The 22,730-nt window shown below is 39.3% G+C and overlaps 1 protein-coding gene across 1 annotated transcript in view; it reads right to left on the bottom strand.

Annotated features, from left to right (window-relative positions):
• LOC105463508 (dachsous cadherin-related 2) overlaps window positions 1–22,730 on the bottom strand; it is a 269,926-nt gene that overhangs the window by 10,456 nt on the left and 236,740 nt on the right. Inside the window, exons 15-16 of the mRNA XM_011710642.3 lie at window positions 21,137–21,348; window positions 18,545–18,696 (exon numbers count right to left, since the gene is read on the bottom strand). Coding sequence (XP_011708944.2) covers window positions 18,545–18,696; window positions 21,137–21,348 — 364 coding nt within the window. The remainder of the gene's footprint in view (window positions 1–18,544; window positions 18,697–21,136; window positions 21,349–22,730) is intronic.

Here is a 22,730-nt window from a genome sequence, read left to right as displayed (position 1 = left end):
AAATTTTAAAATGAGCTGACTAGCTACTTTTATTTCTGTCTTGGATTTTCTAAATGGCGTCATTTAAAATGTATTTCATAAGAATGGCACCCTGAAATTTATTTGTTTTTGGCATGTTCAGAGAACCAAATCCAGCAAGCTGCCAGAGATCATGAGGCATTCAAGTCAAAATGGACCATTTCGGAGAGCCAGACTGTAACATTCAATCCTGTCCTGCAATGAATAATCTAAAAAAATAAAAACACCAATACCTATACTTTGGATAAGCAGACTGTCTCCACCCTGCCATGTCGTGGTCTGGATACTACTACATATTTCCATCTCACTGAACCAACTAAAAGATGCTTTGTACTGATACTTTTGGATCCAAATAGCAAATCCATCGAAATGCTAGAATTCAGACAGGACACCGCTATGATGAACACACTTACAGAAGATGCATGATTGGCTAGGATTGTGAAGTAGAGGTAAAAGTCCATGATCTGAAAGAATTTACATAGACTGATTTAATCTCTCTTGGATGATGCTACATTGAGCTTCTCCATCAAACAAACTACAAACCTTATTACTGTCTTCAACTTCCCCCGTTCTCTCACTACCCTTCCAACGTCCAACTAATTATGTCTCTTATCAGTATTACCTCCTGGATGTCACTTGAATTAGTGTTCCTAGCCATTTCATTCCTACCTTCAGAATGCTCATGTATGGTAATCACATTTCACTTTGTCTGGGAGTGAAGAATTTCCTGGGACACGAGCTTGCAGTGTTTTTAAAACCAAGATACTCCAGGCAAACTGGACATGGGACTTTCAGTGCTACATCCACTAAAGTCCCAGGCAAACCTGGACAAGCCAGTTCCCTGTAGCCTCAGCCCCTCACCATTTTTACCTAGAATGCTCTATATTTATTGTATCCTTTCTCACCAGGAGTACCTGATAAATTACGAACCTCCCTACTGTGAGTCTCCTCTTGTTCCATCCACCCTCTATATTGCACTCAACTGCTCTAACTAAAATCCTAATTTGAAAACCTGACCTCCCCATTTAAAACCCTTCTTTGGCTCTCCATGTCTCTAAGCGGTTATCCAACCCTGGAACATGTTCACATAAACATTTTTGTCCTTGCTTTTACACGGAATCCTAGCCCTTACACTTTCTTGGTTTTTCAAAGCTCACATCTCTGCGAAGTTTTCATGGACCTTTCATTCGATTTAAATGCACCTTTATGTATTCCCATAGCACCCTGTACATTCTTCTGCCATAGCAATCATCACTCTTTTTTCTTCATAACATATTTGTCTGCCTCTTCTGTAAGTTTATTAAGGGCAGGGAGCTGCCTTATTTGCTTTTCTTTAGTAAGTATTGAATGTTGGTTTCTCAAGATTTCCCCAGGGTTATACACATATTATATGACAGAGCTGGGATTCAGGCTCATGTGTTGGTCAACTGGAAACTCATGCTTCATGATACTTGTTGAACATACCTCTCTTACTGTGTATACATCACATTCTAATGTATAATTATTGGCTTATTTTTCACTCCCCTCTAAACATGATGAAGGCTAGGAGGGCGACTGAGTAATAAAATGAGTTATTAATGAGAAGATGCTCTTTATTTCAGAAGTGGAATTAGTCTTAGCCAGTTGTGGGGGCTACCTTTTAAGAAACTAAGTCTTGAAAGTTGATACACTTTCACTTTGTTTTCATTGTTAGCTCACTTGATAAATGTTCTTTCTCTTTCCAATCCTAAATTTAAAAATGACATAAAATAAACATCAACTCTGTCTTGGTTTGCATTCCACTTAATATTAAATGATCAGTGCTTAAATCTACTATTCATGAAGAACACAGACTGCCTTCTGCATTATCAGAGTTGGAATATTAGTAGAATAACCACCTGAATATCACACTTGTGGAGCCTAACTTCTGGAATAATTATATGTGGAAAGTTTATTTTGTTAGTATGAATGTCAGTCAGATACGTATGGAAATATTTTAACAAAAATAATCAACTCATACTGCTCTCTCCCCTGCTGCTTGCACCTCTCAATGTCATCTAAAGTTTCAGCCAAGACATCAAAGTTAAGTTTCTATCAACTCTTCTACTGTAGCCATAATTACCATTATTTTCACAATGTTACAACTTCAGACATCCTACATAATGTCTTGTCAGATTAAAAAGAAGTGAGATTCTTTGACATGGAGAGAAATATGTTGCTTAGCATGAAACTAAATGGGAAAGGAAAAGGTTTCTCAATAACTTGAAGAAAAAATAAAAAATACGAAGGTAGATGCGCAGATATTCTATACACAACCTATGCAAGACTTCAAGTCATCTATGATGGCTCTTTTGCAGTTGTGAAACTGTTGGTTGTAGCCAGTCCAACTCACTCCATGTTCCACAACTGTTGCCCTGATTACTATTGCATTTTTTTCCTATTCTATCAACCATGAGAAGCTTCTTTTACCATGTTAAACTTTAAATAAGGCCTTTGACCAGGAAGGATCTTTTTGATTGTCTTAACAAGTACTAAACTTGTTGGTAGAGGGTTTTTCAAAACTCTCAATTGTATCTTAAATGTCTAGCAAGAATTTTCTATTCCTTCTGAAATTCTGAAAAAAATTAAAATATCAGCCACCAACAGAAATAAATATGAAAAGAAAAACTATGATTTCTGGTTAAAGGTTGCAAGCTGACTACACAGGTTTTATCTTCTCTTCCTCTCAAGATTCTTCTAAAACGATATCAAAAACCTTTTATACTAAGTTATGGAATCTGCACCAAGATGGCCAAATAGGAACAACTCCAGCCTCCAGCTCCCAGAGTGAGCGATGCAGAAGACAGGTGATTTCTGCATTTCCAACTGAGGTACCAGGTTCATCCCACTAGGGCATGTCGGACAGTGGGGGCAGGACAGTGGGTGCAGCCCAACGAGTGAGAGCCAAAGCAGGGCAAGGCATCGCCTCACCTGGGAAGCGCAAGGGGGAATGGAATTCCCTTTCCAAGCCAAGGGAAACCATGACACACAACACCTGGAAAATCGGGTCACTCCCACCCTAATACTGTGCTTTACTAAGGGTCTTAGCAAACAGCACACCAGGAGATTATATCCCGCACTTGGCTTAGAGGGTCCCAGGCCCATGGAGCCTCCCTCATTGCTAGCACAGCAGTCTGAGATCTAACTGCAAGGCGGGAGCGAGGCTGGGGGAGGGGTGCCTGCCATTGCTGAGGCTTAAGTAGGTAAAGCAGCTGGGAAGCTCGAACTGGGTGGAGCCTACCACAGCTCAAGGAGGCCTGCCTGCCTCTGTAGACTCCACATCTTGGGACAGGGCATAGCCAAACAAAAGGCAGCAGAAACCTGTGCAGATGTAAATATCCCTGTCTGACAGCTTTGAAGAGAGTAGTGGTTTTCCCAGCACGGAGTTTGAGATCTGAGAACGGACAGATCGTCTGCTCAAGTGGGTCCCTGTCCCCTGAGTAGCCTAACTGGGAGACATCCCCCATTAGGGGCAGACTGACACCTCACACCTCACATGGCTGGGTACACCTCTGAGACAAAGCTTCCAGAGGAATGATCAGACAGCAACATTTGCTGTTCAGCAATATTCACTCTTCTGCAGGCTCCACTGCTGATACCCTGGCAAACAGGGTCTGGAGTGGACCTTGAGCAAACTCCAACAGACCTGCAGCTGAGGGTCCTGACTGTTGAAGGAAAAATAACAAACAGAAAGGACATCCACATCAAAACCCCAACTGTACATCACCATCGTCAAAGACCAAAGGTAGATAAAACCACAAATATGGGGAAAAAGCAGTGCAGAAAAACTGGAAATTCTAAAAACCAGAGCACCTCTCCCCCTCCAAAGGAATGCAGCTCCTCGCCAGCAATGGAACAAAGCTGGACAGAGAATGACTTTGATGAGTTGAGAGAAGAAGACTTCAGACAATCAAACTATTCTGAGCTAAAGGAGGAATTACGAACCCAGCACAAAGAAACTAAAAGACTTGAAAAAAGATTTGATGAATGGCTAACTAGAATAATCAATGCAGAGAAGTCCATAAATGAACTGTTAGAGATGAAAACCATGACATGAGAACTACGTGACAAATGTACAAGCTTCAGTAACCGACTCAATCAACTGGAAGAAAGGGTATCAGTGATTAAGGATCAAATGAAGGAAATGAAGCGAGAGGATTAGAGAAAAAAGAGTAAAAAGAAATGAACAAAGCCTCCAAGAAATATGGGAATATGTGAAAAGACCAAATCTATGTCTGATTGGTGTACCTGAAAGTGACGGGGAGAATGGAACCAAGTTGGAAAACACTCTTCAGGATATTATCTAGGAGAACTTCCCCAACCTAGAAAGGCAGGCCAACATTCAAATTCAGGAAACACAGAGAACGCCACAAAGATACTCCATAAGAAGAGCAACTCCAAGACACATAATTGCCAGATTCACTGAAGTTGAAATGAAGGAAAAACTGTTAAGGGCAGCCAGAGAGAAAGGTCGGGTTACCCACAAATGGAAGTCCATCAGACTAACAGTGGATCTCTCGGCAGAAACCCAACAAGCCGGAAGAGAGTGGGGGCCAATATTCAACATTCTTAAAGAAAAGAATTTTCATCCCAGAATTTCATATCCAGCCAAACTAAGTTTCATAAGTGAAGGAGAAATAAAATCCTTTACAGACAAGCAAATGCTTAGAGATTTTGTCACCACCAGGCCTGCCCTACAAAAGACCCTGAAGGAAGCACTAAACATGGAAAGGAACAACTGGTACCAACCACTGCAAAAACATGCTAAAATATAAAGACCATTGATGCTAGGAAGAAACTGCATCAACTAACGAGCAAAACAACCAGCTAAGATCATAATGACAGGATCAAGTTCACACATAACAATATTAACCTTAAATGTAAATGGACTAAATGCTCCAAATAAAAGACACAGGCTGGCAAATTGGATAAAGAGTCAAGACCCATCAATTTGCTGTATCCAGGAGACCCATCTCATGTGCAGAGACACACATAGGCTCGAAATAAATGGATGGAGGAAGATCAACCAAGCAAATGGAAAACAAAAAAAGGCAGAGGTTGCAATTCTAGTCTCTGATAAAACAGACTTTAAACCAACAAAGATCAAAAGAGACAAAGAAGGCCAAAACATAATGGTAAAGGGATCAATTCAATAAGAAGAGCTAACTATCTTAAATATATATGCACCCAATACAAGAGCACCTAGATAAATAAAGCAAGTCCTTAGAGACTTACAAAGAGACTTAGACTCCCACACAATAATAACGGGAGACTTTAACACCCCACTGTCAACATTAGACAGATCAACGAGACACAAAGTTAACAAGGATATCCAGGAATTGAACTCAACTCTGCACTAAGCAGACCTAATAGACATCTACAGAACTCTCCACCCCAAATCAACAGAATATACATTCTTCTCAGCACCACATCACACTTATTCCAAAATTGACCACATAATTGGAAGTAAAGCACTCCTCAGCAAATGTACAAGAACAGAAATTATAACAAACTGTCTCTCAGACCACAGTGCAATCAAACTAGAACTCAGGACTAAGAAACTCAATCAAAACTGCTCATCTACATGGAAACTGAACAACCTGCTCCTGAATGACTATGGGGTACATAATGAAATGAGGCAGAAATAAAGATGTTCTTTGAAACCAATGAGAACAAAGATACAACATACCAGAATCTCTGGGACACATTTAAAGCAGTGTGTAGAGGGAAATTTATAGCACTAAATGCCCACAAGAGAAAGCGGGAAAGATCTAAAATTGACACCCTAATATCACAATTAAAAGAACTAGAGAAGCAAGAGCAAACATATTCAAAAGCTAGCAGAAGGCAAGAAATAACTAAGATCAGAGTAGAACTGAGGGAGATAGAAACACAAAAAACCCTTCAAAAATCAATGAATCCAGGAGCTGGTTTTTTTGAAAAGATCAACAAAATTGATAGAGCGCTAGCAAGACTAATAAAGAAGAAAAGAGAGAAGAATCAAACAGACGCAATAAAAAATGATAAAGGGGATATCACCACCAACCCCACAGAAATACAAACTACCATAAGGGAATACTATAAACACCTCTACGCAAATAAACTAGAAAATCTAGAAGAAATGGATAAATTCCTGGACACATACACTCTCCCAAGACTAAACCAGGAAGAAGTTGATACCTGAATAGACCAACAACAGGCTCTGAAATTGAGGCAATAATTAATAGCCTACCAACCAAAAAAAGTCCAGGACCAGACAGATTCACAGCTGAATTCTACCAGAAGTACAAGGAGGAGCTTGTACGATTCCTTCTGAAATCATTCCTATCAATAGAAAATGAGGGAATCTTCCCTAACTCATTTTATGAGGCCAACATCATCCTGATACCAAAGCCTGGCAGAGACACAACAAAAAAAAGAGAATTTTAGACCAATATCTCTGATGAGCATTGATGCAAAAATCCTCAATAAAATGCTGGCAAACCGAATCCAGCAGCACATCAAAAAGCTTATCCACCATGATCAAGTGTACTTCATCCCTGGGGTGCAAGGCTGGTCCAACATACACAAATCAATTACTGTAATCCGGCATATAAACAGAACTAAAGACAAAAACCACATGATTATCTCAATAGATGCAGAAAAGGCCTTTGACAAAATTTGACAGCCCTTCATGATAAAAACTCTCAATAAATTTGGTATTGACGGAACATATCTCAAAATAGTAAGAGCTATTTATGACAAACGCACAGCCAATATCATACTGAATGGGCAAAAACTGGAAGCATTCCCCCTTGAAAACTGGCACAAGACAGGGATGTCCTCTCTCACCACTCCTATTCAACATAGTGTTGGAAGTTCTGGCCAGGGCAATCAGGCATGAGAAAGAAATAAAGGGTATTCAATTAGGAAAAGAGGAAGTCAAATTGTCCCTATTTGCAGATGACATGACTGTATATTTAGAAAACCCCATTGTCTCCGCCCCAAATCTCCTTAAGCTGATAAGCAACTTCAGCAAAGTCTCAGGATACAAAATCAGTGTGAAAAAGTCACTAGCATTCTTATACACCAATAACAGACAAACAGAGAGCCAAATCATGAATGAACTCCCATTCACAATTGCTTCAAAGACAATAAAATACCTAGGAATCCAACTTACAAGAGATGCGAAGGACCTCTTCAAGGAGAACTACAAACCACTGCTCAATGAAATAAAAGAGGACACAAACAAATGGAAGAACGTTCCATGCTCATGGATAGGAAGAATCAATATTGTGAAAATGGCCATACTGCCCAAGGTAATTTATAGATTCAGTGCCATCCCCATGATGCTACCAATGACTTTCTTCACAGAATTGGAAAAAACTACTTTAAAGTTCATATGGAACCAATAAAGAGGCTGCATTGCCAAGACAGTCCTAAGCTAAAAGAACAAAGCTGGAGGCATCATGCTACCTGACTTCAAACTATATTACAAGGCTACAGTAACCAAAACAGCATGGTACTGGTACCAAAACAGAGATATAGGACAATGGAACAGAACAGAGCCCTCAGAAATAATACCACACATCTACAACCCTCTGATCTTTGACAAACCTGAAAAAAACAGGAAATGGGGAAAGGATTCCCTATTTAATAAATGGTGCTGGGAAAACTGGCTAGCCATAAGTAGAAAGTTGATACTGGATCCCTTCCTTACACCTTATACAAAAATTAATTCAAGATGGATTAAAGACTTAAATGTTAGACCTAAGACCATAAAAGCCCTAGAAGAAAACCTAGGCAATACCATTTAGGACACAGGCATGGGCAAGGACTTCATGTCTAAAAGACCAAAAGCAATGGCAACAAAAGCCAAAGTTGACAAATGGGATCTAATTAAACTAAAGAGCTTCTGCACAGCAAAAGAAACTACCATCAGAGTGAACAGGCAACCTACAGAATGGGAGAAAATGTTTGCAATCTGCCCATCTGACAAAGGGATAATATCCAGAACCTACAAAGAACTCAAACAAATTTACAAGAAAAAAACAAACAACCCCATCAAAAAGTGGGCAAAGGATATGAACAGACACTTCTCAAAAGAAGACATTTATGCAGCCAACAGACACATTAAAAAATGCTCATCATCACTCACCATCAGAGAAATGCAAATCAAAACCACAATGAGGTACCATCTCACACCAGATAGAACAGCGATCATTAAAAAGTCAGGAAACAACAGGTGCTGGAGAGGATGTGGAGAAATAGGAACACTTTTATGCTGTTGGTGGGACTGTAAACTAGTTCAACCATTGTGGAAGACAGTGTGGCGATTCCTCAAGGGTCTAGGACTAGAAATACCATTTGACCCTGTCATCCCATTACTGGGTATATACCCAAAGGATTATAAATCATGCTGCTATAAAGACACATGCACACGTATGTTTATTGTGGCACTATTCACAATAGCAAAGACTTGGAACCAACCCAAATGTCCATCAATGACAGACTGGATTAATAAAATGTGGCACATATACACCAAGGAATACTATGCAGCCATAAAAAAGGATGAGTTCATGTCCTTTGTGGGGACATGGATGCAGCTGGAAACCATCATTCTCAGCAAACTATCACAAGAACAGAAAACCAAACACCGCATTTTCTCACTCATAGGTGGGAATTGAACAATGAGAACACTTGGACACAGGAAGGGGAGCATCACACACCAGGGCCTGTTGTGGGGTGGGGGGCTGGGGGAGGGATAGCATTAGGAGATACACCTAATGTAAATGACGAGTTAATGGGTGCAGCAAACCAACATGGCATATATATACATATGTAACAAACCTGCACATTGTGCACATGCACCCTAGAACTTAAAGTATAATAAAAAAGAAAAAAAATAAGTTTTAAGTCCATAAAGCTAAACAAATGAGGAAAGATATTAGTGGGTGAAATGAATGAGAAATATCAGCAATTTCTGGAAGATGCAAGCAGATTGAAGAGCAGTTGCAGATGAGTGGGCCAAAGGAAATCAGAGATTAAAATCCACTCAGAATGTACAGTACCAAGAGTGGATCCCACTGAAAACTGTAAATTTGAGTGATAATGATGTGTCAATGTAGCTTCATCAAATGTAACAAATGCACCACTCTGGTGGGGATTTTGATAATGAGGGAAGCTGTGCATGTGTGTGGGCAGGGATATATAGGAAATCTCTGCACCTTCTCTCAATTTTGCTGTGGACCTAAAACCTCTCTTTCAAAAGTCTTTTAAAAAGCATTCAGAGGAACATAAAGATACATGAGGAGCAGAGTTGCTCTCAGGTCACCAAGGAGAGACTCAATACATGGCAAAAATTGCGGTGAGGTATTTGGTTAATAGGAAGAATATTTTAAATTCATATTATTTAAACAGGAAGATGATTTATGTTGGTTTAAATACAGGGTACTCATGTCCCTCTTGCCCATTATTCTTCATTCTCAGCCAAAGAATGCCTTTGGTTCATACTTGGAGTTAGTAATATTGAAAGACCTTCTCTGGAGAACTGAAAGTCCCCTCCCAAAGAAAAGTGAACTCCATATACCGCCATTTGTATGTCATCCTGAAAAGTAGTCAACTTCCCGTGTGGTTCATTTGAAAGTGAATTGTGCTAATCAAATCCCTCTAGCTCACTCAGATGTTCTAATGACTCTGACATTGCCTCACTTATATCTAAGAATCAACACTTAATTTCAGAAAGCCTTCAGCATGAAAAAGAAAGCTCAATATAGACAAAAAGAAAAAAGAAAACAGTGGAAACAGATATTGAAAGGAACAAAATAAAATTTAAAACAATTCTAATTAATACCTTGGAGAGATATCAGAAGACAACATGTGCATAAAACAAGAGTTGGATATTATTTAAAAAGTCAAACATCAAATAAGAGCTTTTAGTAGTAAAAACAAATATATAATAGCTTCTCAATTTTTAATTAGAAAATAAAAAATTTTAGAAGATTAAAGCTCAGGAAATATCTTCCCAAAATAAAACAAAAACTAAACCCACAGACAAACAAGAAATGGAAAGTAGGAAATAAAATATAACTAACAAAGAATCCATCTAGGCGATCCAATACCTAATTGAACAGGATTCAGGAAAATGAAACAGGGCAAAACAACAAACCAAAACTAAAAAATGGGGAGGAAATTTTCAATGAAATAATACAAGAAAATTAAAAGAAACGTCTTTGTATTAAAAAGGAACACTGAATACACAGTACAAGGAGAAACCCACATCAAAATATGTAATTATATTTTAAAGTATTACGGATGATAAGTATAACCTATAAATTTCTAGAGAGAAGGAAACATTTACGCAAAGTAAAAGAATCAGAATGGCGGCCAGGCGCGGTGGCTCATGCCTTTAATCCCAGCACTTTGGGAGGCCAAGGCGGGCAGATAAAGGTCAGGAGTTCGAGACCAGTCTGGCCAATATGATGAAACCCCATCTCTACTAAATGATAGTGGGCGCCTGTAGTCCCAGCTACTCGGGAGGCTGAGGCAGGAGAATTGCCTGAACCCGGGAGGCAGGGGTTGCAGGCAGCCAAGATCACACTACTCCAGCCTGGGTGACAGAGCAAGACTCTGTCTCAAAAAAACCGAATTAGAATGGCACCAGACTTCTTAATAGCAACACTGAGTTTCAGAGAATAACAGAGCAATGCCTTCAAAATTCTAAAAGATACTTTCAACTTCTCTGTTGCCCACTGCGTATATTACATGAAAGAGTAGAATAAAGACATTTTCAGACACGCAAGGCTCAGATAATTTACTTCTCTGGCACCTTTTCCTGCAAACCTATTGGAAGAGAAAAACATGGGATCTGGAAGTGCTGGCCTGACCTAGGAGAGCTATAAACCAAAGTTATGGGATCTCAGCCTTGCAATAGGCGTATTAACCCAAACTGTTCACGCTAGATGGAGAGGGCATAAAGCAGTAGGAACCAGGTCTTCATGAAAAAAGAGGGCTTGATAGAATATTTGATGAAAGGCAGTTAGAGGAAAAATTAGATGCAGATAACAAAGCTTATGGGATATTTACAAGGAATTAAGTGCATAGATATAGCCAATTGGACAATCAAGAAAGAAACTCTGGGGGCTTGAGGAGTAGTGATAAAAGGAAATAAAATCATATAATATGATCTGACTATGAAGTAAACATGAATATATTCATATAATATAAACACTAATTACTGATTAAATGAAAAACAGTGATATGAATATAGAAAGAGTTGGAGTGTGAGAAAATAAGGATTTTATACCGATATCTATTATAACAGGAAGTTAAGAGATAATGTTTAAAGTTATAAATCATTACATACTTGTATTTATAGTATCAGAGAAAATCAGTTAATAGTGTCTGCGTCTGGAGGGTTTTAGCCTTGGGAGAGGTGAAGCAGTGGTTGCTGACTTTCATCTATACTTTATACACTATTTGATTTTTTAAAAAATGTATATATTACTTTGATAATAATAAAAAATCAAATTAAGAAAATATGCTTAGATCAAAATCTTTAATCTTTATATATCTATTGAATACTTCTTTTCTGCCTAAACACGCTCACTCCTAAGCAAAAAGAAGAAAGCCAGAGGCATCATATTACCTGACTTCAAGCAATACTATATGGCTACAGTAATCAAAATAGCATGGTACTGGTATAAACACAAACACATAGACTGATGGAACAGAATAGAAAACTTAGAAATAGAATCACGCACCTACAACCATTCAATCTTTGACAAAGCTGGCAAAAACCAGCAATGAGGAAAGCCCTCCCTATTCAATAAATGGTGCTGGGACAACCGGCTAACCAGATGCAGAAGAATGAAACTAGATCCTTACCTTTTACCATATACAAAAATTGACTGAAGATGAATTGAAGATTTAAATATAAGACCTCAAGCATAGAAATCCCAGAAGAAAACTTAAGAAATACCCTTCTTGAAACTGGCCCTGGCAAGAAATTTTTGGCTAAGTCCTCAAAAGCAATTGTAACAAAAAACAGAAATTGACAAATGGGATCTAATTAAGCTAAAGAGCTTCTGCACAATAAAAGAAATAATCAACAGAGTAAACAGACAACCTACAGAATGAGATAAAATATTCACTAACTATGCATCTGGCAAAGGTCTAATATCCAGAATCTACAAGGAACATAAATCAAAAAGCAAAAACCAAATAATCCCATTAAAAAATGGGCAAAGGACATGAACAGACACTTTCCAAAGAAAGGCAAACAAGCAGCCAACAAACATAAAAAATGCTCATGATCACTAATCATCAGAGAAATACAAATCAAAACATAATGAGATACCAGTCAGAATGGCTATTATTAAAAAGTCAAAAAAAACAACAGATGCTGGTGAGGTTGTGAAGAAAAGGGAACATTAATACATTGTTGGGAATGTAAAATAGTTCAGTCACTTTGGAAAGCAGTTTGGCGATTTCTCCAAGAACTTACTACAAAGTTCCATTGGACCCAGCAATCCTACTGCTGGGTATATTCCCAGAGGAAGGTAGATCATTGTAGCAAAAAGATACATGCATTTATATGTTCATCACCATGCTATTCACAATAGCAAAAAAGATGGACTCAACCTAGGTGCCTGTTAATGGTGGATTGAATAAGCAAAATGTCAACTATGCAGCTATAAAAAAGCATGAAATCATGTCTTTTGCAGAAACATGGATAGAGCTGGAGGCTATAATCCTAAACAAATTAACACAAAAGCAAAAACCCAAAATAGCTCATGTTCTCACTTACAAATGGGAGCTAAACATTGAGCAAACATGGACATAAACACGGGAATAGTGGACACTGTGAACTGCTGAGGGGAGGGAAGGAGGGGGCATGGGTTGAAAAACTACCTATTGAATACTGTGCTCACTACATGGTGCAATACACCTATGTAATAAACCTGCACACGTGTCTCCTGTATCTAAAAATTTGAAATTAAAAAAATAAAAATAAATAAACTCTATGAGAGAATTGCATAAGTAATATGCAAATACTATGCCATTTTATACAAGAAATGTGAGCATCCATGGATTTTTGTATGGGGGAGTGGGAGGGACGCAGTGGAGAGTCCCACAACCAATACCCCATGGATACTGAGAGATGACTGTACTTTAAGAGATTCTAATGCAAACATATTTTGAAGTCTTCTCCTTTCATTCAACCCAACCTCTCCCCTTGGTCTCCATGACATTATCTTTTTCTAGATCTTTCTATACCTAAATATATTTTGCAGTTCCTATTTATCTGCTGAATCCTGAGGTGGTGATAAGTCACCACTCCTCAATTCTCATTTTACATATTCTCCCTGGGTAATTCATTTTACACATTTTCCCTGGATGAATCTCAAATCTACATCTTGAGTGAAGATCCCTACCCTGAGCTACAGATTATTATTTTCAATTGCCTAAAGGGTATCTTCACTTTTGTCCTTGTATTGGTCCTTCTACCTCAAATACCCAGAATAAAAAATCATAATCTCCATCTATTCTTCTCCCTTCCTTTCCTAAGCAGAAATTTCAGAACCATTCTATCTCTTTTCTTGCTCAATAAATTCAATTGGTGGTCAAGTTCCTATGGATTCCATATTCAAATCAACATTTTAGTAAGTACCTTCCTTCTGTCCCCACTACACCATCCATGTAACAGACTTTTCATTGCTGCAGTCTAGCTCAGCTTGTTGGCCTAAGCTAGTTCTCTTTCTCTTGCAGTGCATCCATTACGAGATGTCTTTAGAAATAAAGATACGAACATTCGTTCAACTGCTTATAGTTGTATATAGTTCACAGAATACTGTATAGTTTCCATTACGAGACACCGAAAGTCTTTCAAAACTTGCCTGCTGCCTCTTTTATTACCCTACACTTAGTTACTTCTTTGGTGTGCTGTACTACTTGCTACTTCCAAACATGTAAAACACTTTCACATACCCGTATCTTTCTTCGTGCCTTTGGCCCCAAATCCTTTTTATTCCCTTTTTCTCAGGGCATCAATAGACTGGGATTCCAATCCCAGCTTTGCTTTTCATGAATTGTGTATTTTAATTAGCATCTCATTCCATTTCCTACGTTGCCTGTAAAATTGCTTTCTCCCACAGTCATAATGAGCATTCAATGGAGAATACACTGAGTTTAGCATTGTTCCTGAAAACAACTGCTTGCCTTGAATATTTACTTATTTTGTAAATGTACATGCATATACTTTTAAGATTCATTCACATCATAAAATAAGCCCTGCAATCATTCACATCGGCTAGAATCATGTTCTACCATGTACTAGCTTCGGATTCTTGGCCAAACCACTTTACCTCTCTGAGTTCCCATTTCTTTATTTTATAAATCATGTCTATTACGAGAATTCACTTAGATAATGAACGTGAAGCAGGAGTTCCATAAATGGCAACTATTGTGATTATTAATGTGCCTTCTGCCATATATTTTACTAGGACTTGATTTTCTTTTTCTTGTATTCTTTTTTCGAGACAAAGTCTCACTCTTGTTGCCCAGGCTGGAGTGCAGTGGTGGGATCTCGGCTCACTGCAATCTCCACCTTATGGGTTCAAGTGATTCTCCTGCCTCAGCCTCCCAGGTAGCTGGGATTACAGGCACCCGCCACCTTGCCCGGCTAATTTTTGAACTTTTAGTAGAGGCGGGGTTTTGCCATGTTGGCCAGGTTGGTCTCAAACACCTGACCTCAGGTGATACACCCGCCTCAGCCTCCCAAAGTGCTGGGATTACAGGCGTGAGCCACTGTACCCAGCCAGGACTCGATTTTCAAGCTCCTTGAGAACAAGGGCTGTTACATTTGTCTTTGTGTCCCCAGCTTTGTGCCTGATAAATAGCTTTTTATATATTCATAAACATCAGACAGAAATTAATGCCTATTTTATAATTTGTCATCAAATTTTCCACTGAATTTTCTTCTGTGTGGCTTAATATGAAAACTAAAAATTATTTAATACATTCATATTTAGTAGAATCATGACTAACACTATCTCCCTTTTTCCATTTTGTGTTTTATTACTATTACTTTTTAAAAATGCATCACTAATTAAAGGTTAAATTGCCCAACTCTTGGAAATTGAAGGATATAATAGGAAGTCTTTTCTTTTTCAATTTTTAGTTTTTGTGGGTACATAGTAGGTATATACATTTTTGGGTTACATGAGATATTTTGATACAGGCTTGCAATGTGTAATAATTACATCAGAGTAAGAAGGGGTATCCATCACCTCAAGCATTTATCCTTTGTGTTAGAAACAATCCAAATCTTTTAGTTATTTTAGTTATACTCTTTTTGTTATTTTTAAATGTATAATTAAATTTTTGACTGTAGTTACCTTTTTGTACCAGCAAATACTGGGTCTTATTCATTCATTCCAACTATATTTTGTACCCTTTAGCCATCCCCACTTCCCCTCAATCCTCCCTGACCCTTCCCAGCTTCTGGTAACCATCCTTCTACTCCCTATCTGCTTGAGTTCATTTGTTGTAATTTTTAGCTTCCACAAATAAGTGAGAATATGTGATGTTTGTATTTCACTTAACATAATGACTTCTAGTTCCATCCATGTTGTTGCAAATGACTGGATCTCATTCTTCTTTTTTAGTGGCTAAATAATACTCCGTTGTGTATACGTATCCCATTTTCTTTATCCATTCACCTGGATAAATGGAAACTTAGGTTGCTTCCAAATATTGGCTATTGTGAATATTACTGCAATAAATTGTCAATATAGTGATATCTTTTTGGTGAGTATATACCTAGGATCAGGAATGCTGGATTGTATGGTAGCTCTATTTTTTTTTTTTTTTTTTGAGGAAATGTTTTATATTTTAAAACAAAGGGCTGAAATTGGGATACTTTCCTCAATCAGACAAAATAGCAATACTTCATAAGTAAAAAGCTGAAAGCTAAATGAGACTGTTTCCAAAATACTCACTAAAGGTGTAGCAGACTAGGGAAAATCCTCCTTTATTTCTTATTGCCTTAAATATCAAGAAAAGCACTAAAGGATAGAAGCCACACCACACCAGGGGTTGTGAGTGGGTGTGGGGAGAGCCCAGGGAGGCAAGAGGTTTAAAATAATTCCTTGCCTTGGTGATGCTGGAGAGAGAAAGAGCGTGTGTAGGGGGTCGGGTGGCGGGTGGGGGTCACCTGTATGTATCTGTCTGTGACAATGTGTAGGGGTTCAACTTCTCTCTGTTCTTGCTTCTTCAAGCCTAGAATTAAATTCTTCATGGGGATGGGAGAGAGTCACTTTTTAATACTGGGACCAATTTAATGTTGTAAACATAGAAACCATGACGCAAATAGGAAAAAGTTGAAAGAAATTAGATTTAATTGTTAATTAGGTTCCATTGAGTAAGAACACTGTAACAGAAAGTCCTTGACATCGGAAAATGCTTAGTTCCTAGAACACAGCAGACCTTTAATAATTCCTGAATTTGTAATCACTCAACTAGATTGAGATTTATCTGCAGTCATCCATGGAAAAGGAGAAAAAGTTTCATGCTTAAACAATTACTATAGAAACAGCGTAGCAGGGAATAGGTTTTAATATATTTAAACAACAAGTACCAATAACTATTATGCTAAAATATTATTTTAAAATTTCTAATAGTTAATACAGGATAAAGTCTTAAACTTTTAAAATACTTTTGAAGTATATTAAAAAACTAAACAGTTAACAAAAAGCTAAACATTTAAATTTTTAGTGTTGGGAAGTTTTCCAGAGGGTAATTAATCCAGTATATCCAGTAAGATATTCCAGTTTAACCAGCTCTCATTGCTCAACCACATGCACACATTATAATTTTTTCATAAAACATAACAGTAGTCTGGCATAGAAGCATACTGACACTCACTGTCTTTGGTATACTGTACCTGTGTTTTCCTTCAATAGGACGTCTGCTCTGCAGCTCTACAGTGGAAAGAGGGTGACTTAGAAGCAGAATACTTAAGTGCAAGTTCAAGTTTGATCCTCAAATTATCCTATGACCCTGAGCAAGCCACTGTATTTCTGTTGTCTTATCAGCAAATAAGAAAATGCCCACCTTAACATCCTCATGAGGTGCTTGTGAGGATTAAATAGAATACAGCATGGGCAAGGCCTTTTGGAAAAACACAAAAATGCAACATCTATCTAAAGCATACTAAAATGTTCAGTAAGAGAGCTAAGCCTCTCTTGGACCACAGGCTGCCTGACTGCTTCTCCAGAGACAAATAAAATGAACAGTTTCTTATATTTTCTTCCAGAAGCATTCCAAATATGTGGGTGTGCTTTTACTCAAACAGGCATGCTGGATAAGCACTGTAATGGGTCTCGTTACTGCCTTCACTTAGTCACATATCCTAGAGCTCCATCCTCATTGGCACACAGAATTATGCCTCTTTCTTTTGTAAAATCAGCTTCATGGTATTCTATTCCAGGGTTCTGCTAAATCTTTAAGCAGTCCCCACTCATGGATATTTTAGAATTCTTAAGAGTCTTTTGATGGCCGGGTGCAGTGGCTCATGCCTGTAACAACAGCACTTTGGGAGGCCAAGATGGGTGGATCACTTGAGGTCAGGAGTTTGAGACCAGCCTGGCCAACATGGTGGAACCCCATCTCTACTAAAAATCAAAAATTAACCGTGCATGGTGGCAGGCGGCTGTAATCCCAGCTACTTGGGAGGCTGAGGCAGGAGAATTACTTGAACCCAGGAGACGGAGGCTGCAGTGAACTGAGATTGTGCCACTACACTCCAGCCTGGGTGACAGAGTAAGACTCCGTCTCAGAAAAGAAAAGAAAAAAAAAAAAGGCCTTTTGCTTCCACAAATTGTGATGCCATCACTATCTCTCTGTATAAGTCTAGTCTTTTGTAGCACTGATTTTTTTGAACACCAAGAAAACTAAAACAATGTTATTCTTTCCTTTGCTGAATTCTGTATAAGGCTGGCATATCTTAGACTCTAGGGGCACAGAGTTTTAATGTTAAATGTATGCTTTTAATAAGATCATTTCTATTAGATCAAAGAACTGCAACAAGACCTTGAAGACAGTGTTGTACTTTCACATGCAAGAATAAAAAATCAAAAAGCAAAGTATCCCTCAGTCTTCACCATTTTTAAAAAACAATAACAACAGACACCTGCAGAGGGTTCTCTAGTTCATTAGGCATTTCACAAACATTATCTTTTTAGTGTCCCCCATTTAGTGCTTAATAGCATCACAAATTCATAAAATCTTAGAACTAGAAGGGACCTTAAAGTTTTGCTATTTTAATCACTTTTCCCAAATACAAATAATTGCTAAGACTATTCTTAATATAAAAAAGAGTGGATCAAAGAGAATATCAACAAGTTGGATCAAAGGGATAACACATTTACAACTAAGCTTACATAACAGGAAGTTATGGACAAAACAGCAATGTTGTCAGCAAGCAGGCAGAATAAATGGAGCCAATGGATCTGAACCCTGGACCAACCTGTAGGAGCTGGTGTGCTCGTAATCTAGAATCGCTTTTGTTGTTATCACACCACTTAGCGCATCAATCTGGAATGCTTCTTCTTGGTTGCCAGAGAGAATAGAATACTCAATCAGGCCATTCAAACCGCTGTCCAGGTCGGTAGCAAAAACCTGTGAGGAACCGACTGTTTCATTAGACAAGCTTTATTCTGCAGTATGGGTTCAGTCTATTTTTCAGAGACATGCATTAAGAAAGAATCACAACTTGTCAAACATATTTTAAAATCAATGATTAAATGAAATACCAACAAACAACTGAAGCTTACATTTAACTTTATGATAAACTGAGTGACGGAGAAATTCTTCATCCAAAGAATTTCCAAATAGCTCTCAGTAGACATGGTACAAGTTTTTGAGGTATAATTTTGTGCAATAGTGTCCCTTCACCCAAGATGCAAATTTCAGGGAGAGAACGTCTGTGTGACCGAGAGAGGCGAGGCAGTTCACAACACCTTTGGCAGGGTAGGAGTGGGAGGCAGGTCAATATCTTGATGACAACCCCACCAGGACTGCGTCGACAGAGGGTCAGACCCTCAAAGGAAGTTTGTGGGGCTGTAACCAAAGGAGGGCATTGAGTAGTGTGGGGGCAAAACCCCAGAAGCAACCACCACAATTGGTATGAGCTCCAGAGCCTCCTCCATTTCTAATTTTCTGAACAGGACACAGCCGAATGGTAGTGCTAGCTTCCTGGGAACTCAATGATTGAAAAACGGAAAGAACAAAGTTCATTCTATCTGTCCCTGACTCGGCCTTCTACAAGTCTGCCATAGTTTGAAGCGCTGATGGGTCAGGCTCTCTCTCATTCAGTGTACCTGGGCTTTATATGGGTCTTTGCCTTCACTTATTTCACACTGAACAATTTAGCTCCATCCCAGCTAGCATGTGGGACAGAGAAGTGAAACGCTGCAGCGCCCCAGTGTGGGGATCCTCTTGTGACAAGGTGGCATCGGAGGCATCTGCCATCCCCACTGATCAGCCTCACTGGGCAGGGATGATAAAGACTGGAAAAGTGAATGTCCTCACTTTCTTCTGAAACATCTCAGTCATGGCTGAAACCAGGGTAAAGACACAGCATATCTGGAACAGGCTGGTGACTAGAGCAATCAGGCTGCTATAATACAAAATACATCTGCAGTCATAGCCTAGGGGATCCCAGATATCCTGGATGGGGTGTAGGGGTACAGAGCTAAAACTCCAAGGCAGCTGAGACTCTGTTGGTCTTGTTTTCACCAACAGCAGGGATATGTGCATCAGAAACTGGAATTGAAGTAAAAGAAAGGCTTTTTTTTTTTTTTTTTTTTGAGACTGAGTTTTGCTCTTATTGCCCAGGCTGGGGTGCAGTGGCGCGATCTCAGCTCACTGCAACCTCTGCCTCCCAGGTTCAAGCAATTCTCCTGCCTCAGCCTCCCAAGTAGCTGGGACTACAGGTGCCCGCCACCACACCAGGCTAGTTTTTGTATTTTTAGTAGAGATGGCGTTTCACCATGTTGGTCAGACTGGTCTCGAACTCCTGACCTCAGGTGATCCACCTGCCCTGGCCTCCCAAAGTGCTGGGATTACAGTTGTGAGCCACTGTGGGGTCTTTTTATATAATGAGCTCTTTAGTGCACAGTAAAGAGCTGTTGCAGGTTTTGTCCAGAAAATTCGCTAGCATGCCATGAAACGCCTTACTCCACCTAGCCCAAAGAAAAAGCGGTGTAATAAGCATGAAGTGCTGACCACAGCCATGACATTCCAGGGGCCAAAAGGAATGGCCATTGCTGTGGTTAACTTTGCCTGGAAGTTGGATTTACACTGATTTCCTTTGCAGTCATAGGAGGTTGGAGAGCTCCTAATGCCCAGCTTCATGACTGCAAAACTCCAAGGCAGCTGAGACTCTATTGGTCTTGTTTTCACCAACAGCAGGGATATGTGCACCAGAAACTGGAATTGAAGTAAAAGAAAGGCTTTTTTTTTTTTTTTGAGACTGAGTTTTGATCTTATTGCCCAGGCTGGGGTGCAGTGTGAAGGGAAAGCTGAAACAAACACTTGTCCTGATACAGGTGGAGAAAGTATCAAGGATGGGTGGGTTTTACAGCATGAACAAAACTGCCCTGTGAATGGATGCTTCTCCAGGACTTGGGACCTTTTCCTGAGATGGGGCTAGTCCTGAAAGCAGATCCATCCACATGCCTGTTCACCCTTGAAGATTCAGTGTAAATATCATTATTCTGTGAAATCTTACACTTTTCCTCCAGGAGGAGGCTGTGTCTCCTCTCTTCACTCATTACACTAAATGCATACTTCTATTGTATTAATAAATGCATATTTCTAGTGCTCAACAGTGCTCCCAGAGAAAGCAGATGTCAGTAACTGAGCACTGAATAAATAAAGAGGAAGAGACAGTGCAAGAATATCAGATTTTCTTTAACCTAAGGTTTCACCCCATCTATAAAATGTACATGACTTGGAAAGACTGTTGGACTACAGGGCTTAGAAATTTTGATGTGCATTGATTTGTAATAATTCTCTCTCTCTCTCTCACACACACACACAAATATGTTTCTGTTACCTGTATGACATGAGCATTGTAGAATTCGCCTTCAGACACTGATGCTTGGTAAACACTTTGTTCAAAGCGTGGTGAATTATCATTCTCATCCTGTATCAAGACTGCTACTTTGCAATAGGCTCTATGCCCACTACTTTCAGCTAAAACGATGAGTTGTACCTCATTTCTGACTTCAAAATCAAGAAACTTGGGTTCTTTCACAGTGAGTTGTCCTATTTTTATTACCAAGGAGGGAAAAAAAAGAAAATGATGTTGTAGTTATTCTTTTATTTTTATTTTATTTATTTATTTATTTTTGAGACAGTCTCTCACTGTCGCCCAGGCTGGAGTGCAGTGGCAAGATCGCGGCTCACTGCAACCTCCACCTCCCGGGTTCAAGTGATTCTCCTGCCTCAGCCTCCCGAATAGTTGGAGTTACAGGCACCTGCCACCACGCCCAGCTAATTTTTTGTATTTCTAGTGGAAACAGGGTTTCACCATGTTGGCCAGTCTTGTCTCAAACTCCTGACCTTGTGATTCACCCGCCTTGGCCTCTGAAAGTGCTGAGATTATAGGCGTGAGCCATAGCACCTGGCCGTAGTTATTCTTAAAATGACCCAAAGCATCTTTGCCTCATGTGCTCACAGCTCACCTGTCCCGCAAAAGCCTCCGATTGGCAGGCCTCCTTTCCCCACCAACCAGGGTCATTGTGAAAAGATTTGGGATCTTGCAGATGTTTGCAGGTTCAAATATGTAGAGGGAAAGAAACCAGGAAATACCAAGACCTGGGAGCTATCTCTCTCCATATTTCCCCCCAGCCATGTCTGGTAAGTCTGTCTTGCAAATATATCTTCACTCCAGTCTCACTACTGCTGCCCTCCTTCAAGCCACCAGCACTTCCCACCTTGTCCCCTGCATTAGCCACAAAACTGGTCTCTCCCCAATCCAGTTTTCATTCTGAATTTAATAAAAAAAGACACTGTCATTGTTCTGCATGAAACCCTTCCATGACCATAATCTGCATCTGCTCCTTGAATACTTATTAAAGAGTCATCATGCATACGGTTCCATCAGCCTGGAATGGCTCCCACAGCTATCTTTCCTCAGGGATTTTTCCACATCACCATCCCTGTACCATTAGCCTCCCAAAAGTCTCTTACAAAGCCTCTGCATTTTCCGGCAGCTGCATCATCACTTTGTTCCCCTTCACCTGTCTTTGTCGTATTACTCCTCTTGTTTATAAGCTCCATACATCATCTCTTACGCACCATCATCTCTCCAATGTTTAGCTCAGGGTCTGGCCTCCCGAAGGCACACAGTAATACTTTTATGCCCTCATATAAAAGGCAGATCCAGGTGAGGGAAGCAGAGTTTTGAGGGTGATGCCATGCTCTAGTTTCCCCCACCCCTGGCAAATTAAGAAACTTAGTCCTTTAACATAATTTCCATGTCTAGTTTTCACTGTTTTTTCCTCAACTTTACAACAACATTTCTGACTCAATGTATTATTTTTATTTACTTGGCTTTCACTGTCAGCAAGTCCATCAGATAGACAGTTGCTGAATGAACACTAATTTGGAGTTAGAGAAACCTGAAACCAGGCATAAATCCCAGG

This window comes from Macaca nemestrina, chromosome 3 (assembly GCF_043159975.1).
Source record: "Macaca nemestrina isolate mMacNem1 chromosome 3, mMacNem.hap1, whole genome shotgun sequence".
Classification (NCBI taxonomy): Eukaryota; Metazoa; Chordata; class Mammalia; order Primates; family Cercopithecidae; genus Macaca; species Macaca nemestrina.
The sequence above is the reverse complement of the archived record's forward strand: the minus strand, read 5'-3'. Positions and strand labels throughout refer to the sequence as shown.